The sequence below is a fragment of the Pinus tabuliformis genome, chromosome 3_2 (assembly GCF_031772625.1).
Source record: "Pinus tabuliformis cultivar Carrire ecotype Pingquan chromosome 3_2, CPIR1, whole genome shotgun sequence".
Classification (NCBI taxonomy): Eukaryota; Viridiplantae; Streptophyta; class Pinopsida; order Pinales; family Pinaceae; genus Pinus; species Pinus tabuliformis.
This window is the reverse complement of record NC_142302.1, coordinates 1,236,542,626-1,236,569,839: the sequence shown is the minus strand read 5'-3', so window position 1 is coordinate 1,236,569,839 and position 27,214 is coordinate 1,236,542,626. Positions and strand designations below refer to the sequence as shown.

Sequence of the window (27,214 nt, the reverse complement as noted above, 5' to 3'; positions counted from 1 at the left end):
GAGATACATCCAATCCAAGATCAAGACAGCAGCTCCAAGAAGGAACGAGATTTCAGCTTCCAAATATATCGAAATGCATCAAAAGAGCTCCAATAGACATCCAAAGAGAAGTGTAAAATTCTCAAAAGAGATGGATCCCAAGTGTGATGATGATCTTTGCTACAAATGAGGCTTAACTTTATTTATATGAGTCTCTAAGAGTTCAAATTAGCCTAAAATGCCCCTAAATATATTTTAATGTGCAAAATAACATCACTTTGGTGACAAGCCCACCAAATAGCTCATAAAGTGTAAAATAAGCCATCCAAAATGAAGCTGAAATGATGTAACAATGGTGTAGGAGGGTCATTGGAAGGCCTAATCGAGTCCTCAAGGTGCCATGACGAAGAAGAGGGCTCCATGAATGATGGTCAAGGGGGTGGCTCCATGAATAATGGTCATGTGGTGCTCCAAAGTGGCTCTGGGGCACAAGTAATGGTCCCATGGGTCTCCTGATGAAGAATAAGCTTGTAGACTGCTCCATATGAGGGCACGGAAGATGGTGTTTTCCCTCCCATGTCTCAAGGCTGAGACAACTCTCCTCTGGGCCTTGAATCAGCTACCAAACCCTATATACAATGTTAAGTCGGTTGGGGGCACTGCTAGTCCAACTGCATCATCTTGCATATAATGTGGGGCAATGAACAACTTGTTGAAGGTGTTGAGGTTGCCCATGTCATGAGATAATGCTCCATCACATGATGGAAACCCATGGCTCTCAACGCTTCCCCTACAAGTGTCAATATGATCCTCTGGTGCGCTTGGGCCTTAGTTAAGTTGCCCATGCCATGATGAAACCACCAGCCAATCTTGTAGAAGATCCAAAGTGTCTCTTCACCTTTAAATACAATAATTCATTAGCGCAATTAAGTGAATCAGCTCGTTAATCAAGGGCAAAAATGGAGAGTTCATATTGGGTTTCCCTTCCAGAATTGGGGCTTTGAGCATGTAATGGTGTTACCTCCCTAGGTAGATGGTTAATAAACAACCCTATTAGGTCTTCCTAACCCCTAAAGGGAAGGACATGTCCAAAGTACATCCTTCAAGTGGTAGGTGTCATGTTAACAATGATGAAGTGGATTGGGACACAAGGGTCTCAAGGCCAACTGACATGGGCTCAAGGGTGATAATGATGAGGAATGTCCACATATTTGGGTGTATAAATGTAGGAGCAATGTTGCACGAAGCGGGAGCGAAGCGGAAGCACGGAAGCAGAAGCGGGAGCACGGAAGCAGAAGCGGGAGTGCGGAAGCGTCATTTTCCAAAAATCTAGGAAGCGAAGCGTCCGCGGAAGCGTCTGCTATATATATATATATATATTTTATATTTTTTTGCATTTATACTCAAAACAAACATCCCAAATACCAAATTAATTGTAGAAGACATGAAAACATGCATATTTTTTGCATAAATCAAGATAGATATGGCATCCATGATTCCATTGTAGTTACTAGTATGTACAACAATCATCTATATTCTAGCTATTACAAACATACATCAAATTTTTAAGCATATTATAAAACATAAAACATAGAGCATATTATGATTTATCTAGCAAGTGAGCAACTGTCAACATTTGTCATGTCCAAAATTCAAATAATAATGTTTACAAAATATGTCACTTGGTCACCGCCAAGCCAAAAAGGTTCAAAATTCAAATTCACAAGTCTACAAGTCTAATGAGTAATCTATGACAAAAAGTAGTAGATTGTGAATATATCTACTAATCTCTCCTCCTTCCACCACGAATAGAACGTGATGGCGGGCCTCCACGTGGTGGCAATGAAGAAGATGGTCCCTGTGTAAGTCGTGGCACTGAAATTGATGAAGAAAAACCCCCTGCTGTTGGTGTTGAACCATGGAACCTAGGAACCAAGGGACCAGATGGGGGTGGGGGTGGTGGCATATCAACACGGTCATCATCATCCTAGAATCGCTCAAAAAATTCATGCAAAAAAAAAACACTAGTTAACAAAAAAATTAAAAACATGAATTAGAGAAATGCTTTATAAGGGAAAATTGGAAAATTCATACCACAATGGACATACCTGGATAAGAGCATCCTCTAATTGCTCTAGTCGCAACACTCCATCCTCCAAATTGGGCTCCTCTGGATTCTTGTCCCAAATCAACAAGTCTTTATTAGACTTTGCATCTTCACAGTAATGGGACAACAATCGCAAGTTGTAATGAACATAAACCAAGCTCTCTGCCCGGTCTAAATTCAACCTGTTCCTTTTAACACTGTGGATGAAAGAATAAGAGCTCCAACACCTCTCTGCAGAAGAAGTGTTTACCACCTGTGATAGCACCCGCAATGCCAAACTCTGTAGAAGTGGAGTACCCCCTCCATGCATGTTCCACCACTCAAGAGCAGAAAAAGTCTCTCGATCTTGAATTGCATGCATGCTCCCAAATGGACCAGTGTTGAGCGTATAGTTGCTCACCTGTCTCCGTACCAATGCAGCCTCCTCCTCATCAGGGATTAATTTACTCAATGCAGCCATATATTTTTCGTGAACCTCTCTATCTTGGTGTGGTTTTTTCCTGCTTCCCCCCCAGGTGCTGGTGTTGAAAGCCATGATGGATGATAGTATTTAGGTGTCAAAACATATGCTAATGCATGCAATGGAATATTTAGCATTTCCCATCGGTTTTGCACCTCTACACGAATATAATTGTACAAGGTGGTATCTCTAGGCTCAACAATGTCTTTAATCTGCCCCAACATGCTATCCATTTGCTCATACACCTCCCCAATTACTGGTCGATCTGAATCTGCAAACTTGATCATGTAATAAATTGGTTTGGTGAATTGCAAAACATATTTAACCTGTGACCAAAAGTAACTGTCAAGAACAGTGTCCTTGACTGCATTAGCACCATCTGAGTCAGTGTTAATTTCATCCCATGAATCAGCACACACCAGATTAGTTAAAGCTTGTCTCACCCTCACTAGCCGCCTAAAGGTGAGGTAATAACTAGCAAATCTTGTCTTTGCAATTTTAAGCAATTGCAACTTGGAGTAAGTGCCATAGAAGTAGTTTACCCTTGTATGCCCTGTGATGAATTTAATGAGCTCCTTCCCTTTCCTGTAAACCTCAGCAATCCACCCACAATCTTTGTGTTTCACAATATCATGCATCAAAAGGTTCAATGTGTGAACCAGGCACCCAGACCAAAAGATGTGTGGATGAGTACGCTCAATAATTTTTCCTGCTGCCTTACAATTTGCTGCATTATCTGTGATCACTTGAACCACATTATTCGGACCAACATCTTTGATTGATTTCAATAGGAGATCTGCAATGTTTTGTGCAGTTGCACTGATGGAGGAGGAGTCATGACATGCAATAAATACTGCACCACTAGAAGAAACACCAAGAACATTTATCAAATGTTGGTTTCTAATATTTGTCCGCCCATCTGATACAATGGATACCCCAGAATCCACCCACTCATGTGTAAAACGTGTCAAAGCTCTTTGAACCTTAGCTTTTTCTCTTTCTAATAACACTGTTCTAGCTTTCTCATAGTTGGGGGCCTTGTATCCTTTTGGGGCTTCATTGATGGCCTTTACCATGTCATGCCAATAGGGAGAGCGAAGCACATTGAATGGTACACCGCAAGAACAAAGAAAACGGACTATCTTTCCATCCACATCATCCCTCCCAGCAACATTAAGGAAATCCCCTATTGTTCTTCTACCTCCAGAGGTTGCAGAAGTACCATGAGGAGATGGGCAACTACCAAATTTAGAGGTTGCACTTGATTCAGAATGAGTTTTTTGTTTCTTGTTTTTTTGTTGTGCAGCCATCTCTATTTGGATGTATTTTCTTCTTTCTTCAGTTGAAATGTTTGGGCAAATTTGTACCCCCACAGAACCCTTTTTTTCATCACTGTCCAGCACCCCACAAAGATGCCTCCTCAGACGGGTATATGAACCCGTATATGGTTTTCCTCCATGACAACCATGAGGGCACACAAATTTGTAAGATCCACCACCCTTTCCCCCATCAAGTTTGGTCACATAGTTCCACAAGGGTGTTGATGTACCTTTCCCATCTTGTGCTTCAGTGTCCCCTTCAAGTTCATCCCCTTCCTCTTCAAACCCTTCCTCCTCATCATACATTGGGTCACTACTATTAGGACCAAGTTCATCCCCTTCCTCTTCCCCTCTATTCCTCACCCTTGCCATCATTAAAACCAAGAGTGGAATGATACATAGAAGCCAAAAGAACACCATCTTGGAATATGGATATAGGTGGTGGACAACCTGTAAATAAAGGAGCAAGTAGAAACAATGGGAAAGAGTAGGAGAGGGAGGAGAAAAATACAATTTTTTTTTCAAAAAAACAAGGGAGTTTGGGGTTTGAACTTACCTCTTTAGCTCTTGTAGATGAAGTCCTCCAAGCTCTTGCTCCAAGCTCCTCCTCCTTCTCCTAGCTCCTCCTTCTTCACTCCTCCAAGCTCTCCTCTCTTCTCCTCTCCTTTCCTCTCTTCTCTTCTCCTCTCCTCTCTTCTCTTCTCCAACTCTCATAAACTCAAAGTGAGAAAATGAGGAATGAATGGGAGCTTTATGCTTTTCATTCCTCACCTAAACTCACCCTAACCCACCCCCTCATGCTAAGTTAAGTTAACTTTTAAAAGAAATTAAAAAAAATTTAAGTTTCATTGGTTGCCCACGCGGAAATTTCCGGAAGCGCTCCGAAGCGCTCGGGAAGCGTGCGCTTCCGGGCCCGAAGCGTGGCGCTTCCGGATGCCCGAAGCGCCCTCCGAAGCGCGGATCCGGGGCAACGCAACCCAATTTCCAGGAATCGTTTTAAAAAACCGGAATCGCGCTTCATGAAAACCGGAATCGCGCTTCGCCTGGAGGTTCCGGAACGCTTCCGTACGGGACGCGATTCCGGCTTAGGATCCGGGGGGGGGGCGATTCCTGCAACTATGTGTAGGAGGGAACAATCATGGTACATGAGTTACCTCAGCCTTTGTTTTTCCACCGGTCTTCATTTGCCTTTTATTGATTTTTCTTTTATTTTACTACTCGGGGCTCCAGGGGATGATAACATGATTCGTATGATATAGCAGTGAATACACCCTTGAGGGGCAGTTCATTGCCCACCAGGGGTTGGAACATACATGGGTTCCTTAATGATACAAGGGGCACTCATAGGGGCCCTAGGAACCAAGGTGATGGCCATAATGATAACGGGTAGAGCTCATTTTTGGCTTTTTCCCACGTGCTAAATTTCATTGTCCCGACCATCTTTTGCATTTTGTGGTACTTTTCCTTTTGTATGTCGCCCTGATATGCTTTTTTTTTTAGCTGCATCAACCTTTGGGGTATCGTTCCAGGCCCGACCGCCCGACCCAAACATGTGGACAAGGGGAGGGGGAGTGCCAAAGCCCTGTGGACATAGTGGTCATGTCGACCCAGAGAAGGAAGATGATGAAAAAGGGCATGTAATGTGCGGACGGGAGTGAAAAATGTGGAAAGAGATAATGGGACCACGCTACCAAAATCTGGTTTTCCAAAGTAGTGCCCATCCTAAGGCTGTAAGCCAATAGGGGAGATCCCACGAGACTAGGGTTGAGGACTAACCCCCCAGTTAAGGTAAGTGAACAAGACTACAGCCAAAACCCTTCCTCCTTCCAAGTCACCCAATAATCCATTCCCAAGTGTGCCCAAGAAAAACAAGCATAAACACTTGATTACATAATGAAAAACCATACCTTTAGGATTGGATGGCCCACCTTCAAACATACGATCTCGATAGATGGGCGAGGGAAAATACAATAGGCTCAAAGAGTGGAGACATTTGGCACAACATCAGCTACACTGGTGGTTGTCAAAGGTTGTTGATTGTCGACGGAAGACAAATCTAGGAGAAAGTTTCTCCTATGCGGTCACCCACAGGTGGTGAGTAACAGGCCTCTTCCCAAGAAAAAACTTATATAACATGCCACATCCAATTTTGCAAATCTGATACTAAAATTTTTACCCAAGGCACTTTTGTATGTGTCCTCGGATATTTGATATTTCACAGCCTGAGTCATCCCAAAAAAAATTACCACTATTGCTCCCTCCTACATTCATATTGTTAATCAAGGTTGTCATTGATGTCAATATGGCATTGGCCAAGATGGAAAATATTCTTGAGATGCCTGGTTCCAGATGATGATGTCATGACTCTTGTTTGACAAGGATGCCATCAATTAATATGTCAAGCCACTAATGAAGAAGTCTTAAGAAGTGCCAAGTGCCAAATGCCAATCATGTGCCTTATTTGATGATCTAGACCTTAACCCTTGATGACATATGGAGGACTACACTTGATGAATGACCACACTTGATGAGGTCTTGATAACATGGTTGGAAGACTAGATGATGACGTGGAAGATCTCATTTGATGGTTGGAAGACTACCTTGGAACTTTCCTAATGATACTGCCTATGACATATCACTACACCATTATATGATTACACGGGTTGATACACTCATTGCTGGATACTATCATGATGACATGGATGTTCTACATGATCCTATGATGATGAAGAAGCCAAACATTCCTCATGCTGTCCCAAACATTTTATGCATAAAATTTAAGAACAGTCACAAAGAAAAATTATTTTTGCCACCTTAGAGGCATCTTTTCTCAGTGGGACTTAGACCATCTTAAAGAGGATTTTTTCCTGTTTTTAATGAGCCCTTACTTGCACCGAAACTCCCAGTGGTTGCTGAGAAAACGAATTTTTAAGTTGAGAAATATATATTTTATTGCAAGCCGACCTGCACTCACTCATGCAAATCGGCCACTGAATCAGGGACGTGTCCCTTCATTTGGAAGACGAAATCACTATTAATACAAGTCTTAACGCTCATTTCATGCAAGAAATTTCGGTGAAAGACACAGAGATTAAAAAAGGTAATTTGGTCAAACAAGGGAGATAATATTCAGATCTGAGGTTTCTTAATATATTAGTGTGGGTTCTGGGATTATATCTGAATAAGATATTGGACCTTTAGAGCTGACGTTTTAGGGCAGAATCCACAGATCTTTGAATACTGAAATTTCGGCCTGAGATAGACCTCAGAACAGTCCTCAAATCTCTATAATTTCGGCCTCTCTGTGGCCAGCAAAAATCAGACCTGTGATAGCAGCCCTGTGGAGACTGAATTTCAGTCCTGAAGAAAGTCTCTATTGCACAGATAATTTCAGACCTGTGTTGGACTTCGATTGCAGATTTAGTGACATCTGGACAGAGCAATTTTTGAGCAGCAGACCTAGAATTTTGGGCTTGAACCTCGAAGTTTTTTTTAGTGCAGAGCAAACCTCAGAGCAGCAGACCTGTAGCACTACAGTAAAACTAGACCGAGTTGAAGGAAAATTGTGGAGTTACCTTACAGTGTTTAAGATATACCTTGAAGTTCTTTTGGAAGTTGCAGACCTTAGTTGAAAGGTTAAAACAAGTGTTTAAGCAGTTCCCTTTTGAGAAACATCTCTTGAAGAATATTTGTGGAGCAGCCTTAGAGCAGGCAATCTTGAGGATTGTATTGAGAGTGCCTTAGAGCAGCTTTGAAGGCACCTTGGAGCTCTTAGGATGACATCTTAAAGCAGTATTGAAGTACTGGGATAGCCCTTAGAAGATCTCTTGTGCAGATTTAAAACCTTGTTAGTGCAGACTTGAGAGCAGCTTCTTGTATCAAATCTTGGAGAGTACCTTGGAGCAGCTGAAACATGACTTTGGAAGACCTTCTTTAAGCATTGTTTGAAGACTTGTGTTGAAGCATTATCTTGAAGACTATTTTGGAACCTTGTAGATCTTGAAGAGCAGTTGGAGCTGATCTTGAGCATACCTTGAAGAGTCATCTAGAAGCTTATTGAAGACATCTTGTTGAGAAGCTTTAGCTGATCCTGAAGATTCTTGGAGATCATGATGCATTGCTGAAGTCATCATGAAGTGACCTTGGAGATTTTGTTTGGGTACTATGAAGGACAACGGAGACACCTTCATGTGAAGAGATCAAGGTTGTCATTGATGACATAACGTGGAGACTACAGTGAAGACAAAAATAGAAAGGGCTCATTGAAGGAGACATTGGGAGCCGTGAAGTATAACCAAATACATCTTGAGAAGTGAAGCTAAGGGTTGGAGCCTCGAAAAGACAAGGTTGGTGCCTTGGAAGATAAGATTGGAGCCCTAGAGTATCAGAGTGCTCAAGAAACCAGGTTGGAGCATGAACCGGATATAGGGTTGGAGCCCTTGGGGTTGGTACCTCAAAATTGACAAGGTTGGAGCCTTGGAAGTCCAAGTTGGTGCTTGGCAAATACAGGATGGAGCCTAGGAGATTGAAGATCGGTGTCTTCATCTAGGGTTGGAGCCCTACATATATTGTACTTGATTTATTGTAAAGAATAAATTAATAAAAGCATTTATTCTTATTGTTCATTTTATGTTCTAAATATAAGTGATCTAACTCGTAAAAGTAACAATTGAAAAAAAAATACAGATTCACCCCCCCCTCAGTATTTACTATTTCCAACACATACACCCAAGGTGTGGGCCTTCCTCATCATATCTACCCTTGTAACATGGCATGTGGCTTAGAGCTTCCCCTGTTGCCCCCACTTCGTTCCATCACTATTTCACATGACACCTACCATTTGATGGGTGTATCATGGACTTGTCATTCCCTTACAAGTTGAAACCACCTAATAAGGTCCTTTATTAACCTCTCTTGCCAAGGAAGGAAACATTTGGGTATGTCTAAATCCTATTTGGATGGGCATGCCACTATAAAGTGTCCACTTTTGCCCTTGATTAGTGTTATGAATAAAATATAAATATATAAATAATAATAAGGAATAGTTAATTAAATAATAATTAGTTAATCAAGAGGCATGTCCCTAAAGACATGACCACTCATGAAAGGGTACCTGGCTAGGTATATAAAATAGAGCCTCATTTGTAACATCATCATCTCACTTGTATTCAAATATTCTCATATAATATTATTGTCCTATCATGGATGTATATATATTTGAAATCTTCTGAAGTAGTCTGCTATGTATACGAACTTTGTTTGTTACATTGTTATTAGAGCATTCCTTTGAGTATAAGAACTTTGTTCGTTACATTGGTATTAGAGCATTCCTCTAAGTATACGAACGTTATTCATTACATTGGTACCAGAGCATTCCTATAAGTATACAAACGTTGTTTGTTACATTGGTATCAAAGCATTCCTCTGAGTATACAAATGTTTCTCATTACAATTAGCAAGCTTGTTTACTCAATTGCACTAATGAGTTATCGTATTGGAAGGTGAGGAGACGTATTGGATCTTATACAAGAATGATGGTCAGTTTTCGTCTTGGACTTGGCCTCCCTATATGGGATCCAAGCCCTCCAGAAGGTCATAATGGCACATGTAGGGTAGACGTTGAGAGCCATGGGCCTCTAGCCTTGGAGAGCATTGATTGCCACACCATGGGCTTCTTCAGCACCACCACATTGTTTGCTTGTGCCCCATTTGAACAGAGATGATGGTGCACTTTGACCACGTTGCCCAGCCGGCTACACATTGCACCCGACACTTGGCAGTTGATCTAAGGCCCAGAGGATATTTTGTCCTTCCCAGGGAGACATGGGAGGGCATGTGTCATCTTCTAGCCCTCATTGATGGAGCATCAACTTGATCTTGAGCCATTTGGAGACCCATTTGGAGCCCACAGAGCCCAAATTGGGGTTTAGAGATGTTTTGCAACATTTGGAGGGCATCCCCCTCTTATTCATCACTTTTGAGGTGCTCACCCTCATCCTCGACACATGAGGCCTCAACGCTAGCATTGGAGAGCAATTCACATTGATGACATGAGCTAAAGGAGAATTAAAATAATGATTAATGTGAAAGCTATCTTGGTTGGCTTGTAACCAAGGGTTTTGTTACCTTATTTGACACTTTAGGGGCTTACTCTTTAAGAATTCAAACTCATAGGTCTTGTATAAATAAGAGAGTATATCCCTCATTTGAAACTCATCATCACTTAGATTTTCAGCTAGCTGAATTAGAGATTTTCTGCCTGCAATTTTGTGGAGTAATTTGGACAAATTAAATGCATTTTGATGTTTGGAAAATTTTTGCTATCTCTCTTGGAGCTTCCTTTGGCATTTTTGTTGATGGATATACTCTTCATTGTCTTGTAAATGCATTTCAATGCTATATTTCTGATCTAATGAATGTCTAATGCATGGAATCTTGTCTTATGGTCTTTAATGTGCCCTAATTAATGAAATTTAGATAGAACATTGAAGCTATTTGAAATTTTGCGTGTTATTCATGGATAATGAATGACTGAATGTTCCTAGAGGTTCTTTTGGAATCGCATCCTTGAAACTCAATTAATTATTGCCAATGAAGTATAAATTTCTAAAATAACCATGTAGTTGCCTCCTTTAGGGCTAGCAAAGTTGCTTCTAGGTCTCCTAGAAGAGTGAAATTCCCAAATCAAGATCATTTTGACTCCAATTCTCCCAATAGCTAGGCACTGGTTCTAAATCCTTGGTGATCACCTTTAAATCAACGAATCATCCTTTTTTTCACCTCTTCCTCTCTTATTTTCCTCATCCCCTTAAGGATAAGGAGGCCTCCCTAGGGCTTGATGTGAATTGCATTAGAGAGGAGCTTTTGCTAAACCGTTTGGACAGCCTTCTGCGATGGTGTTTCCTCTAGCTCTCCAAATTTGAGGCATGTCTCACAATGGATTCTCCAAAAATTTGATGCCCTAGCCATTGCATCAAGAGGGAGCCTTAGGTGCTAATCCTTCAACTTGGGGTTTTTTTGAAGGTTTGTACTTTAGTACTTGTTGAAGTATATCATTCATAGCCTTTTCTCTTGCCCACTTTGACTTTGGATATGCCTATATATCGTCATATATCTCAACCCTAGGTCTCGTGTAGGATTTTTTTCAAGTGGTTTTTATTGGAAAGTCTTCCTAACTTCTCCCAAACCTCGCATTTTTATCGCACCTTTCCATTGAATGGACCACCTTGCCTCACTTGTCTCACAATGGGCATTTGTCCCAGGATGTTGATGTGCCCTCTAGCTTTGACCTCTCTACAAGGCCTGCTAGTTTGTGCAGCGACATTTTTGGCGTTGTTGTCGGGGACACAAGACGTATGTCTCGTTCCTATATGACACTATTGATATATCCTTTTGGCGACTCCATTGGAAGAACAAAGCTCTAGTTCTTCATTGAACTTCAAGGTCAATGCTTGTAGGGTGAAGCAAGCATCTCTCATGGCAAACTTAAATTCACCTTGACAACTCCTACATAAGTGATATGTATGATGTCTTGCATTCATGAAGACCCTCCTCCCAGCATTAAAGGACTCTATGATGAATGTCGTGAACAAAGAGATCAAGATGGTACTAATTATCACAGGTCTACTTCATTCAAACCATTGAACTTTGATGCATACCCTGATCCCATCTGTTATCACAAAATCATGCCCCTGATAGGCTGTTGATCAGGAAGACTTTGAGTAACTATTTCAAACCAAACTTTTGGCTGAGGCTTAGCCTCCTCAGCCTGAGAGGGCTCTCTCAAAGGGTTAAAGATTTTGATTAAAGAATAAGATAGATGGCTAACTCTATAGTTTGTGATTGTATATGTTTATAGGTTGAAAGATGAAGGTTGGCTACCATTGGGCTATGGAGTCAAAGTATGTTCAGTACCACAGCAAGATCAGCTTTAACATGAAGTCAGGGCATAGAGAGTTTTTATACATCAACAAAACAAAGATACAATGCAAGGAAACACAGTTTATAAATACATGAAGGAGGTTAGAGCATCATTGATGAATTCTAAGTAACATGTATTCATACCACTGCAAGTAAGTGAAAGAGGAAAGCCATGAGACAATAGGACATTAAAAACCCTCTTTGAATCCTGAGTAGTGAAGCCAAAACATTCTACCTAGCATGGAAGTCAAGGCATTATAGAGTTCAAGTGCAGAAATGCAAATATAAAACAGTGAAACACAATTAGTTTATCTATGAAGGAAGTCAGAGCATCATTGATGAATTCTGAGTATCATAAGTAAACCTCACTGCAATGTAAGTATTGGAAGATGCCATCAAAACAAGAACATACAAGAACTCTTCATGAATCTTGAGTTGTCTAAGTAGAAATTCTGCATTAGGTTAAAAATATACACAGTCTGCACATAGAGCAGCAATTGAGCCAAAAAGTCTCCAACCCTTTGCTAATTCGACCTCTTGCTCTATATAAAGCATTTACAATTAGGATTCCATCATCCCTCCTCAAGAGAATTCGAATTTGCCATCAGTGACACCTATTCTAACCATAAAACAAACCATTAAATGTATTTGACACCTAACTAGTAGTCCTAGAGACCTAATACAACTAGGAGTGTAACTCCTTATTATGATTACAACAAACTTATCTAAACATTTAAAGCATTCTTTGACACCTAATACTCCATGAGGTCGAATTTGATGAAGCCTCCCACGTGGTCACCCAACTGCTGATGAGAAACCCTAGAATTTAGGGAACATGTTTCCCTGTTCTTAGGGTTAGATCCTTGAAAATTGCAGAGCCTTTATCTCTTCATCCATGACACATTTTACGAAACTGAAGGAGGTTTTTGTAGCCCATGATGTCTAGAACAAAAACCTCTCCTGGTTTTTTAAAATATTTCTCCAGCTATCCAGAACCTGTCCTTGAAAAACACGTGGCAAACAGGGAAAAATCCGTTTTCTGAAATTAGGGTCTCAATGAAAGCTTCTTATCTCCCAACTGAAAACACATACGAATAAAGTGAGATAGGTTATTGTAGTTGGACATGTTATGAAGAGAAACCTCCTTCAGAATTCCAAGATAGCCTTTCATGTGACCAGAAACTGATTTTGAAAAACACAATCTAAAACCAGTAGACAAAGCTTGACTTTCTGCAGTTTCGTAGCGCAAGTTTAACCATAAATTACTCCCACCTTAGAACGAATTTGAAGAAACGGAAAGAGGTTTTTGTAGTGCAGCATGTTAGGAAGAAAAGCCTCTTTCAGTTTGCAAAATTAAGTTCTCAGCTGCTCAGGAAAGCTTTTAGAAATTGACTAGTAAAAGCAGAAAACAGAGTTTCTTCAGCTGAAACAGGCTGCTACAGGGGTTTCGTAGCGCAAAACAGGATTTTTACACTGTCTGCGCTACGAAAATGTGGATTCGTAGCTAGTTTCAAAATTTCTCCTTATCCTTCTCAAAGCTCTGTCTTTCTTCTTGACTGCTGGCTGCCTTGTTTCTGTCATTCTTGTACATTGGTGATGGTTGTACTGATGATGATATTTTCCTTTCTTTTGACATTTTCTCCTTTGAAATTTCTTTAGACAAAACAACTTGGAAGAAAATACCTTGCTTAATTGAGGAGCTGCCTTGCTTGAATTTGATGAAGATTTCTGCTCTCCTTTTCCTTTGAAATATTTTCAGTGATAACACCATCTACCAATTGCCTAAGAAGTACCTAGAGTGGTTACCTAAGTTTGATGGAAGTGATGTTGTTGATGCCCTAGACCATGTGCATAGTTTTGTATACGAAATCACTTTAATGTTCTAGAATGAGCTTCTTGTATACAAAGAAGACATAGAAGATATTATTATGATTCTCTTTACATTAACATTAAAAGCAAATGCTTGGAATTGGTATAGTGAATTACATCTAGGAAGCATTTTCAACTTTGATCAATTTGAAAATATTTTTATAAAGCGATGGACTAATCACCAAGACGAGAAAGGTGGCACTAGTAATGTTCAAGAAAATGAGGAAAAGGAAGCCCCCTTTCCAAATCATCCAGATGAGATTAGCAGTAAAGGTAATAAAGAAGAAGAAAGCCAAGAAAAGCCTTTCCTACCTGATCCACATGAAGCGAGTAATGAGGACAATGACTTCGAAAGGGGACTTGATGAGGATGTTGATCTTACTCAAGGTGTTTCCCTCTCATTATGCATGACAAAGACCTTGAGAAGGATGCTCCAACCAAGCCCTTAGATGATGACATTTGTGACTATTTATATGTTGAAAAAGGGAAATGGGAGGTTAGTGGTCATCCTTATGATGAGGACACTTTCTATGACACTGATGATGACATCAAGAGGGGCCCTATCTTCCCTTTCCTTCCTTATGATCCTAGGGATATATCTAAGTCCTTAGTGGATCCCTTCCTCACCCCTTTTCACATGATCACTAATGATTATGAGCTTTTTCCCCCTTCTAAGAATAGCCTTGACGAAAAGCAATTCATTAGATGTATCACTTCTTCCCAACCAAGCTCTGAAAATAATGAGCACACGGTGGTTGCCTGCCTTACATCTAATCATCTTATTGAGCAATATGCCCGTTGTGTCTCTCCATATCATCAATCCCCTTTTCCTTCCCATCATGACCTTATGGTAAACATGTTGTGAGGGGCCATGATAAGGATGATATGCATGAGGTTGCCCTTCATCGAAGATTTATGAGCTTAATTGTCGACAACTCTATCTTTTGGCTAAGAGAGAGGATCCAATGGAGTAGGTTGGATCCCTTTCTTTCTTCTTCATCCATGATCTTCCATATGTGGCAACCTTATTTTCCCACCTCCCGCCCTTGGGACCTTCCATGTGATTGTTCTTGTCCTTGCTATTGGATTTATTGCATGAATAATCATAGGGGCAAATATTTTTATATTGATATCATGATATGTTGGTTACAATGGTTATATGAGTACACTTAGCATTCACATAATGTAGTCGTGCATGTTAGAGTAGGATGCATATTGACTTAGCATTAGAATTTAATATCATATCATGTTCTCATATTAGATTAGATGCATTTAGATTAGACTTGCATTTTAGAGTAGATTTATTCCCTTTTGATTTTATTGGCTAACAAAAGCATGGGCGATCAAAGTACGCCATCAACACATGTTGCCCCGTTACCTTTGTCGGTGATGTGTACTTAACAGGTCTATGGTCCCACGAGATTGTTAATGTTCTCATGACTTCCCCATTCGAGTACATGGTTCGTGCACTCTACTAAGAGCTCGTGTCCCAGTTGGAGCCAGATGTTACCCACCATCAGTGGTGACCCCTATAGGAGAAATTTTCTCCTATATTGGTCTTTAGTTGGTAGCGACATAATAGCTCAATGTGATTATCTATTTTCAATGTGCTACTATTCTCCACCAGCCATTATGTGCCCTTGCTCATCTTTCATGATCGTATGTTTGAAGGTGGGCCATCCAACCCCAAAAGGTATGATTTTTCATTATTTAATTGGGTGTTTATGCTTGTTTTTCTTGGGCACATTTGGGCATGGATTAGTGGGGCAATTTGGCGGAAAGAAAGGGCTTTGGTTGTACTCTTGTTTCCTTGCCTCAACCTTGGGGGTTAGTCTTGTATCCTACTCCCGTGAGATCTCCTCTAGTTTCCATTAGCTTTAGGAGAGGCACTACATGGGAAACCCTAATTTTGGTCATGTGGTCCCGCTTCCCGATACCATCTAAGGTCTTTTTCACAAACATTCATCTGTAGTATTCACTGTCATAATGTGCCCTCCCTCTCAATTGGGGGGATATACCCTTTCTTCTATCCAGACTCCCTCTTAACTTAGGGAGATCAAATATTTTCTTTTTCTATAACATCGGAGAAGCTTCAACCATTCACGACTTCATTAAGGTCATCATCATCCTTATAGCTTTCTTCATCATGCTTATATGGACATCTTCATTATCTTGAAGATTGTGTACCTGCAAAACTTTAATAGCAAGTACAACCAAATACATATATAGAAGCATGAATTTAACTATATTATAATCATGTTAATACAATAATGGAAGCATTACACTTTAGACATCAAATACCTAAACCTAGTTAGGTTCATAATTAGCAAGAGACACATACTTCTAAACTTCAACTTCTTGCTAGGGTTTTGTTACAAACCCTAGACTATAACATAAGGAAACTTAATCAAGAAATCAGTCTCATTCTATCTAGAGCCTTAATATAGATATATATGATAGATTCTACTATTACAAACCCTAGATTCCATCTTAGAGACACAAATCCTTAGATATCAGCAATTCAATCAAATAACAATTCTACTATACAATTTAGACTCTACTAGGGTTTGTTACAAACCCTAGATTTAATCATCATATCGGAAACAATATCATCATATCCTAGAATATCAAACTTCTACTAGGGCTTAGTTACAAACCCTAGAATTTACAAACTATGAGCATCAACAATTAGGTTAGCATATATACATATCTAGGATTTCATAATCATGCACAAGCATATCACAACAATATCTACTAGGCAAACCCAAGACACAAATATCAATACATTAAAGTTAGACATACAACAATTTTGACCAAGCTAGGGTTTTGATCAGACAGACGAACATACACCTAGGGCTTCATTCCTAGGATCTTACTATAGATATTATAAGGGTTTTGCTCATAAACCTTAATTCATCAAACCCTAAAGATCTAGGGATTCAATACATAACTTTAGATAGAAAACCCTAAAGGACTAGGGATTTTATCATAACAATACCAAAACATCAAAAGAATAGGAATTCTAGATTTCATCAACCCTAAGTAGACTAGGGTTTCCATATTAGCATCGACATACCCTTAGGTTAGGGTTTTACGGTGAACCTTTTTAGGGTTCCACAAGAATGATAATATAATGAGGGTAGATTCAATCTAATGATTAATCACCCTAACAAGAATCTTTGTGATTCAAAACCCTAGACATAATGATGTTAGTAATGTAAAGCAAATTTTAAAAGAAAGAATGACCGTACCTTTTGTATGAAGAGAACTTTATAACAAAGCTTATAGTTTAAGACATACCTCGAGTTGTTCCTTAACAAACCTTGTATGACATCAATTCTTGAAGGGCAGAACTTCTTCCATGCTTCAAGTCTATCCTTTGAAGTCTCCTCCATAACCCTTGAGTATTTAGCAAGCTTTCCTAACACGGAAAATATAAAAGGTTATTAGCATATAATCCAAACACATCTTGATAAGAGAGGAAACCAAACATAAAATATAATACATGGAGTAAGATACTTATCTTTGGTAAAATGGTGAGGGCTCCCTCTTAATCCAATCTTGAGGGATACCTATAACTTTATCAAAACAATTCAAAAATGTTCTAACAAGGCATGTTAGACCTACAAGTTCTAGAAATCAAAACATAAAAGAAAAATAATTCAAAACTTAAATAAAAGACTAAGAGGGATAAGAGAGAGAGGACTTAGTAGTGTAAGTCCTTGACTTCTGATTCTTCAGTCTTGCTCTTCTTAGGTGGTGCTTCATCGACAATATTTGCTTGATCCCTATCTCTCCTTTTATTCCTTGGACTCTCTAGACAATGATTTTTGTAGTGACCCATCTTGTGACAATTGTAACATTCGATCTTTGATAGGTCTACTTTCTTCTTTGGTCCTTTGTACTTTTTGAAGGTTCCCTTTTTCTTGTGATGAGCGAAATAGGCATTTGAGATGTTCTCCTCTTCATTCTCCTTTTTGTTGCTTACTAACAATATTCTGGCTTCTTCTTGACTACATGCATTCCACATTTGTTCGAATGTTGGAGTATCCTTCCAACTGTTGATTCCTGATGCAGAGGCACTCCACCATGTTGGTAATCCTAGAAGGGCAATAATCACGAGCTCTTTTTCTAGTACAATTTCATCTATTGCCTGGAGTTCATCTCTGATTCTAGATATCCTTATAAAGAAGGATGCCAAGGTATCGTCTTTCGTCATCTTCATAGTTCTTAATTCATTCTTGAGGCTTGCAATTTGACCAATGTTCTTGATTGTGAATAATTTGGATAGAGCCTCATACATTTCTTGAGCGGAATCTATGTTGGATATATATGGAATGAGGTTGTCCTTTACTCCATCCACTATTAGGTTCTTTGTCGATATTTCAGTTTCTATGAACTTTGCCTCTCTGCTTCACTTGATTCATCAGTAGGATTCTTGATATTTCCTCAAACTAGATCCAAAATTTTATTCTTCTCGAGGATGAGATCTATCCTCTTTTTCCATGCCCTGTAGTTGGAGGCTCCTTCTAGTTTGTTTTCTCCCTTCATTGAGTTAGACATAGTTCTTGTAGATAGTAGGCTTATCCCCTTATATGATCCCTTTTCTTGATGACCCTTATTCAACTTCTTAAGACTCCTTATTCTCCTTATTCTCCGTTCAGTAGAATTTCAGGCTGTCTTTTTCGTCCTTCTTCACCTTAGCTCTAAAACCGTGTTGGAAAATCAAAAAGGCAGAAAGATGTTCTCTTGTTGATAATTACTTGTGATTTCTTTGAGTTATTATTATCTTTCTTATGTTCTTTTATCTTAGTTCATCAAGCAATTACCCAAACCAAAAACATGGAGATCAAGGACACCAAATGTAGGCGCACAACTAGGGAAAAACCCCTATATAGGGGAAAACCTAGTCAAGAAATCTTCTTTCAGTAGATTCATATGACAGTGAGACAACCAAGACCTTAACTAAGAGACCTTTCTCCTCCAGCAAGTCAGTGTTTCAATGAGATACAGCAACCTTCCGTAGTCTCTTCTTTTCCAGTAGCTTCACGCGTGTGGGAAAAAGAGAGAGAATTTCGACTTCTTATGCTTGTGAGAGACCTCCTTCTCCTTTTCTATCCTTCTTCCTCTTCTTCCTTGAAATTCACACTTTTTCTAGCCCCAGAAGTTGCAGATCGAACTTGTTGTGAATGAGAGACAAATGAGATCGAGTTGTTGCCTTTATATAGTGATTTTGTTGCCTAGTGTAGGCCGACTTGTCTAGTTTGAGGTCGACTTGGTGTAGGAGGCCTAATTGACTTATTTTACAATAAAATAATTTTCTTATTTGACAAATAAATCCCAAGAAGGGTTCTTTACAATATGACATGGACAAGGACACTTGACATTAACCCTAGAAGTCTTCAATGGAGACTTTGACCTAAGAACAATTAACCCAAGCATGAAACCCATGCTTTAATAAGTCAATTTATTTAATAATAATAATAATAAAATCTTTTTTGATATATATCAAATACAATTATGAAGACCGACACTAGTTACATTCTTCAACAAGGACGTACTCAGAAGCTACAGTTCAAACAACAGAGACTTTAAGTGAAGATCTCGCAATTAATCAAGTGACCTTTGTACCTGAAAGAAATCAGATACCTCCAATAAACCAAGAAATCACCACAAACAGATTAAGGCAAGATCAAATCACAAGAACTCCTTATTGACATCCAAATCACAAGAGTAGACATCTCAATCGGTCTACATATTTGTATCACTCATAACAAAAACAATAGACTTATGTTCCAAAGATTATTGATCTCTAGACAATCCATTGTTACGATAACAATTCATCACAAGTTTCCCGTAACCACAAGATTCCACAGAAGATTGATTTATGATGGTCAGATCCCTTTTCATTTCAACAATTTTATTTATCACTTAAAGGTTCTTATCATCTTGTAAAGATGACAACTCGAATAACTCTGAAAGATACAAATAGATTACAAGACAAAGAAACAGATGCTACGTTGTATCAGCAATAAGCTTTGAAGAGAAAGCTTTTCTAAAGGGGAAGGCAATGTTATGAATAAAATAAATATAAATAATATAAATAGCAATAATGATTAATTTAATAGTAATTAGTTATGAACAGGCATGTCCCTAAGGACATGACCGTTCATAAAGGGGCACCTGCCTAGCTATATAAGCGGGCCCTCATTTGTAACAATTGAATCATCATCTCATATCTTCTCTACACTTCTATCTAAATATGTTTGTCCTATCATGGAAATTTAAATATTTCAGACCTTAGGAGTATCTTGTTGCTTGTTTGGCGAGTTGTGAAGCGGTGTGGCTTCGAAAGTTACTCACGAGATTGTTTGATCTTGTGTTGGAAGTTGGAACTAATCGTTATATATTGTGACAATCAAAGTTGTATGAAGCTCCCTGAGAACCCAATTTTCCATGACAGGTCGAAGCACATCAAGATCAAGTACCACTACATCTGGAGCATTATTCAAAAAGGAGCGGTGAGGCTCCAACACATCTCTACTGATGAGCAGGTTGCTAATATTCTTACAAATCCTTTGCCCCGGATGAAGTTCATTTACTTCAGGGATAGGCTTGGAGTTGTTGAGAATCCCTCCCTTGGTGAAAGGGAGTGTTGATGTTGTAACATCTATGGTCTTAGATTGCTCCCTTACGTCATGGGGTTTGACCTCGAAGCCATGGAGTTTGGATGAGGAGATTGGCTCTATAAGCATTAAAGCCTGCATTGTTGCCTTGGTCATGGGGTTTGACCTAGAAGCCATAAATTTTGGTTGGGGAGATGGGCTCATTAAGCATCAAGGCCTAGATTGTTCCCTCGATTATGGAATTATGACCTTATTGCCATGGGGTTTGGCTAGTGGGTTGAACTTGTGCCTTATAGCATTGGGCAAGTATTTACCATTCATGACATGTAACGACATGTGGGAATGGTATATGGGCCACATGTTCACCTTGGGTTAGGTGGGGTTCCTGACATGTCACCAAGTGACGACTTATTGAGATGGTGATCGTAGGATTAGTGGGTGACAAGTTCCTCTATTGGATGCTGATGTTTTCGATCTTTCAATCTTTCAACCTTTTCCTGGAATGGAAAAATTTTATTCATCATATGTACATCTGTGGAATTCAGGGAGAAATACCTCCCTGACTAAGAGGGAGTGTTGAAAATATGTAGTTGTGGTTGGTATTTTTGTCAACAAAGTCAAGGAAAAATTATAATTATTATCTTGTTCAAGTCAACCCCCGTTTGATAGGTCAGCCACCTTTGGTCAAAACCCACCTACTTGGACATGTATAAATTGACAAGTGATCCTCCTCATTTGGCATCCATCACAACAATAATTTGGACCTGTTCTAAGAGTCGTATGTTCACACGTGCAAAGGAGAGAGGGAAGTTTACCAACAAAGTTTGATGAAGTCTTTTCTCTGTTTGACTAGAGTTAACCTTAACCTTGTGGAGTTGTGGAGTTGTGGACCTAGAGTGTCTTGCAAAGGTTCGACCAGTTCAAGCCCTAACTCTTTATATCCAGACCTTGTTGGGTACATATAAAGAAAAACAGAGAAAGAAAAGACACTCTGATACCACTGATCCGGATTTAAACAGGAACGCAACAAATTAGAGATATAACCATAAATATAGAGATGCAGCAAAAATAAAACTTCATTTCATTAATGTAAAATACTAAAATATGCTTACAGACATAAATGGGAATAAACCAACTAGGGCGATGGTAGCTTATCTCTAAGAAGAGTTGTGGCGACTACATGCCTCTGAATTGTGTTACAATGAGGCTCAAAGGCCTATTTATTGTTGAGAAACAATGGAAAACCCTAAACATCCCAAAAACCTAACCCTAGGAGATGAAGCGCCAGACTATGGGCCCCGTTTTGGGTAAATTGGTACATCAACTTCCCGGGGTCATAACTTTGGCATACAATCTTCGTTTGACGCGCACAGTACCTTGTTAGAAAGATATGTCCGAGGACTACAACTTTGGGCTCCCAATTTTCCCAAAAAACGTCATTTAAGGCCTCAAAACGGCTCCAGAAGTACAAGACCCGAAAAACTGCCAAAAATAGTAAATTGTGCTACAAATAAGGAAACTGAAAGAGAGTTGTGGGGGTCCAAGTGGGATAGGTGGGTGACCACCAACATCCACCTGGATCAAAACCCTTGATCAATTCTTCTTATATGTTTTTCAATAGTTTAGCACAAAGAGAGAGAGAAAGATAATACATATACAACAGAAGTCAACACTTTGACTTATCTAAATAAGAGCATAGCTCATCTCTAAGAAGATGATACATGAGGTAGCTGAACTCAGTTGAAGACATGTTGCTTCCACTGATTCTCCAAGGTGACTCCTTCACCTATCATTGTGCTACATCTTGTCATCATGTTGCACCTCACCGTGTTGCACCATGCTGCATCGATCATCACTATGTTGGACCTCATGACCATGCTACACAGATCATATTGTTGCACCTTATGCTGCGACTGCTATCCCATTTGCCATTGTTGCACCATGCTACCACAGTTGTTCCATGTGCCATAGTTGGCACCATGCTAGCTACTGCTGTCCCATGTGGCATACAGCTGTCCCACTGTTAGTGACATTGCCATTCCATGTTTGACATATTGCTGTCCCATTTGCTATGCTCCAACAAGCACCATTGCCTGGCTGTCCCATTTGGCATGTTGTACCTTGCTGTTGTCCTAATGAGTTTGCAGCACTATGATATTATTGCTGCTGTCCCATTGTAGCCTTGTTGCCAACACACCATACAAATGTTGCTCCAAATATGTTTGTATACTGCTGTTCGTGGCTGTTCTAGTTAGGGCACTAGGGCAGCCCTAAACTCTTCTAACAATCCACAAACAGCCCTCAAAAACTACGGCTCACCTTCATGAGACACCTCCCCTAGCACGCTGCTATTTTGGGAGCCCTCAACCTTTCCACATTGTCCCTGTTTTGAGGTGGTTAGGACTGCGGCCTACCACAGTGCCACGTTGTCACCTACAGCCCACCCAAAACAGGCTTCCCTTAGCTTTTTGCTGCCCCAAACAGAGTTGTGATCACCCTTCTTCAACTCGGCCTCCAAGATCAGCTCCTCGGCCCTCTAACAGTAGCTCGGTTAGCCTTGAACCAGACCTTAACTCCCTCGCTGCCTTGGCCTCTTCTTGTAGCATCATACGCTGCCCTTTCTTGCACCCAAGACACCTCAATAGACCTGCGTCTAGGGCTTGAACAGACCTGTGGTTAGGGCAGATTTAGGACAGCGTTAGGGCTGCTTTAGGACTACGGCTAGGGCTTGTTAAGGCCTCCTCCATAGCTGTGTTAAACTTCTTCCATGAGCTCCTTTAGGTCAACGTAGATCCCTTCCATAGCTTCGCTGGCTTGTCTTCTTTGCTGCGGCTAGGGCAGCCTTCTTTCCTCCAACGTCTAGGGCTACTTCCTCCTAGATTTTTCTCACACTAAAACCCAAGAGAAGTGGAGAGAAATCAAGAGAGAAGTGTGTGAAATGACTCTCAAGTCATCTTCTTTTATACGAAAACGTTGAACACATGTGGGGGTTATTTGGTTGCTGGCCGACCTTGACGAATTGTCTTATAACACAAATAAATTCATAACCCCATGAATACTTATCGGAATCGGATGATCTTTAGATCAATCCTACACCTCTCGTTGAGAGGGATCCAAGAAAAATATCAGCTGCCATAAATAAGATGACCCACATGGAGTTTGGCCCTAGTTGCCAATTTTAACACCATGCAACTGCTAAGTTGCAGCAGAGTGTGGTGGTACCCTGTAAGCCCTGATTATTGGAATGATATTCTGGTTTGAAAGGGAAAATTGCCATGCATGTTTGTTATTTAGTTATTTCTTCAGTTGTTCATTTTTCCAGCCATATGTATGATTGCTGCACGTTCAGAAGTATGCATTTCTGTGATTAAATAAGTTCAGATCTGATTTATTTAACTAAGAAAAGCATAGGACAGCAGTCATCTAGGGCCTTTGGAAAATTTGACAATTGTTAAACAGAACATTGGGTATTTCTAAGTGATTGATGTTGTGGAAGATACTGCTTCCTCGCAGACTTTACCTCACAATCTTGTCTTACAGATGCTAACAAATCTTGCAATCTTCCTTTTATTTTTTCATGCACTATTTAATAATTATTTTATGTATTGGAAGTAACCTAGGGCACTCATACAACTTTGTATCACTGATTGTACTTCATAGCCCCATTGACATATCTTATTTTAGAAGATTAAGAATTATTGATATATTCACTACTAATATGCACTGACTAACATTAAATGATAACACAACTAATATCAATATGCACAAGTAACATGTAACGTCAATACGATGTTTACACAGATTATCCTAATATATTTATCAAAAAATGTTTATAGCAGACTAGAACTGAAACCTAAACAGTATGTTCAATCAATACAGATCAACTATGATACATAGAACTCACTACAAGTTTGGAAGATAAAAGGTTTGCTCTTACCTGACCAAAAGGAACATATGCAGGTAAATTGGGCACTTTGTACCATTGTATATATTCTGCTTTTCTTGATTCCTTGCTTTCGTTTGATTTCGTCTTGGTAACCTCAGAGGAGATTTTATTTGCATCGAGAGATGGTCTGAAGGTTATTCCATCTGCCCCTTCATGGATTTCAAGAGCTTGTAGCGATGATGTTTCTTTTAAAGTCAAATCAGAATCATCCTCTTTCAAAGAAGCATTTGCATCTTCCCTTCGTCGTCTGAACCAATCAAACTGTTTCTGGACACCTAAGAGGGGCACCAATCTAGAGAGTCTATGAAAAGAGTTTTGAACAGGACCTAGACCCAGTACCAATTGTTCACCTTCATTTGGCATTGCCTTTTGCAACCTTGGTTCCTCCACATTTGATCTATTAGCAGCATGTGCTGAAGAGGAATTAAAGGCAGTACTTGGAGAATCACCTTCTGCTAGTTGTTCAATATAATGCTGAAAATAAGCTGGCGATAAAATTCGAGGTACTACATCTTCTGGAATACAGTATGTCCTAAAATGCTGTTGCCACCCACGCCTATGAACATATCTGAAACCTAACAGAATAACTTAGCACAAATGCATGCATTCATTTTTTCAAAAAATATCTTCATGAAAATACGAGAAAAGAATAGTAGTTGCAAATCTTCTAAATTCTAAAATCTTATTATCAGTAAAAATGCACATAGCACCCAAAAATGGTACAAAAGTGGAGAGAACCATTTTTGCATTGCATCAGACCACATACTCTCTCAAAGCAGCATTTCCAACTGGAGGCTGTGAAAATGTAACGCACTTGACCTGAATACCATCCCCACCTTTTGCTAATGAAGCTGACGGAATGGCCCTCAAAATAGCAAGTGTTGCAAGCACTGCAACCTGAAAAGATAGAATATAATGAGGAACAGATTACACAGAATAAACCCATCTCAGATGTCAAAAAGTTAGACCTTAGAACCAAAAGCATTTGTACTTACCGCACCACCCAGGGAATGCCCACAAAGTACAAGTTTTAGACCACGTTTCTGTGCAAGTTTATAGAGCTCCACTGCAGGTATACGCTTAGCACGGGCAAGAAATCCCTGCCAGAAAATTCTGGCTAAGTATGCAGCGAAGCATGAAGAATTTTACTTGAGGTGAAGATTTAAGCTACTTCCTAATTACTTAAGTTGCATATCTCATACAGTATAATTGCACATATACTTAATAAGGCTCAAATGGCAAATGCATCTAAAAATGTTTTATGACTTTAAACACTTTGTAGACAACATGCCTGATGTGCAGCAGGTTTAAATCCACGTTCCAATGAGTTAGTTTGTGAAAGGGGTTTGTCAGAAGTTGATCCTAACTGACTGCCCTCATATGATGTCCCTCTCAACTTACTAGTACTAGCGTCTGGCCTTTCTTTACTTGATTCACTTTCATCACTTGGTAAATTATCTTCACTGGTGTCTTCATCAAAGACAGCTCCTTGGAATATGTTTGCATTTGCTATGAAATCCCTGTATAGACAAAAGCCTCAATTAACATAGAATACAATAGTAATACATTTAATTCACAACGAGCTTGAAGAAACATGGAGGCAGCATCAGTCTGCCATGGGATTTCAATTACAGACATCAAATACAAACTGGTTCAATCAGACTCGTTATGAGTATGTAGATTGTGAGAATTTACCTGTACTGCTTTGTTCCAATAAATGAAGTGAAAAGAGTGTCACCTGAATCTGCCAATAAATACCTGAAAATAACAATGGTTAAATCCACTGCATTTGTTAATCATCATAACAAATATATAGCATACCATTCTGCAAGATTTTATATAATTGTTCATCTGTAAAACACCTATTGGATTATCCAATATCATGAATAAAATATGTCTGACATCCTAATAAAAATGGCAAGATCGCTACTTGGTTGGTATCCATGTTGACAAGGAAAAAGGTATTCACAAATTCATTGACAGAAATGCACAACAATGCCATCAATGAAAAAAGGGAGGGACAGGACAAGAGAGAGAGAGAAGAAAATAGCCATTGATGGATTAAGCTTGGGAACTGTACAAAGTCTGGCGATCCCTCTTGGGACTTCCAAGGACAATAATCTCCTTTACTCAATGCAAAGTCTTCATACCTTTTACAAGAAAGAAACCTAGTGATACAAGATTGGTTCCTTAAAGAGTGAAGAGGAGGCAACTCAACCATGAGGAGAAAAGGATCTCCTCAAAGACTACTAGTCACAGGTTGTGGGGAGGTCTGTGGTCTTGTCAACCTAGTATCTAATGTATCCTAGATATTTGCATATTTCTTGTTGTTACCAACCCTATGAAGAAGTGATCAACCTAATGGGGTCCATCCTGTGAGGTCCCTATAAGATTTGTCTCCTGTGTCCTAGAACTTCCTTCATAAAAAGGGTTAGGCATCTTTGGTCTGGATAGCAAAAGAAGGTAGTGAGGAAAGCACTAGAAGTAGAGTCCTAGTCAACACAATAGAACCTCCCTCTAATTTCATAATAAATGGGAAATCCAAAGATGAGGTGCTCCTCTAACTTAATCTCATTGCCCTTCATTCAACAATTGTATACAACACTCACTTAACTATTACTTCTCTTCTCTTTTCTTACTTAGCACTAGATTATTTGACTAGGTCATTATCTTATTTGTTTCCTTTCATGTCTTCAAACAATCTCTCAAATTGTTTTAAAGTTTTTTCCAAGCCATTACTTATAGAACTTCTACCATCTACACATATACCTTGGTGAGCAGACTGAACCACTACTAAATCTCTAGGATAAAGATTAATTACAAGGTCCTCGTTTGATTATGGTATAAGAACTTCATATTAACATATCACTATGACCTATCTCCTCATACAACATTTCTTCAATGAACAAAGGAGTTAAAATTAGTTCTTTTTGCAATTACATATTTTATTTTTGACCTTTGAAGTTTGAAACACTTCTCAATTAATCC

General features: G+C 39.4%; 1 protein-coding gene across 5 annotated transcripts in view; it reads right to left on the bottom strand.

The window, feature by feature from the left end:
- The window catches only part of LOC149185215 (uncharacterized), a 115,651-nt gene that overhangs the window by 23,183 nt on the left and 65,254 nt on the right, over positions 1-27,214 (bottom strand). For 4 of the 5 annotated variants that reach the window (XM_089417821.1, XM_089417819.1, XM_089417820.1 and 1 more), the window contains exons 3-7: positions 25,922-25,984; positions 25,518-25,746; positions 25,222-25,326; positions 24,993-25,123; positions 24,218-24,794 (exon numbers count right to left, since the gene is read on the bottom strand). In XM_089417821.1, coding sequence (XP_089273947.1) covers positions 24,218-24,794; positions 24,993-25,123; positions 25,222-25,326; positions 25,518-25,746; positions 25,922-25,984 — 1,105 coding nt within the window. The remainder of the gene's footprint in view (positions 1-24,217; positions 24,795-24,992; positions 25,124-25,221; positions 25,327-25,517; positions 25,747-25,921; positions 25,985-27,214) is intronic. The other variant, XM_089417822.1, reaches the window with a different exon arrangement.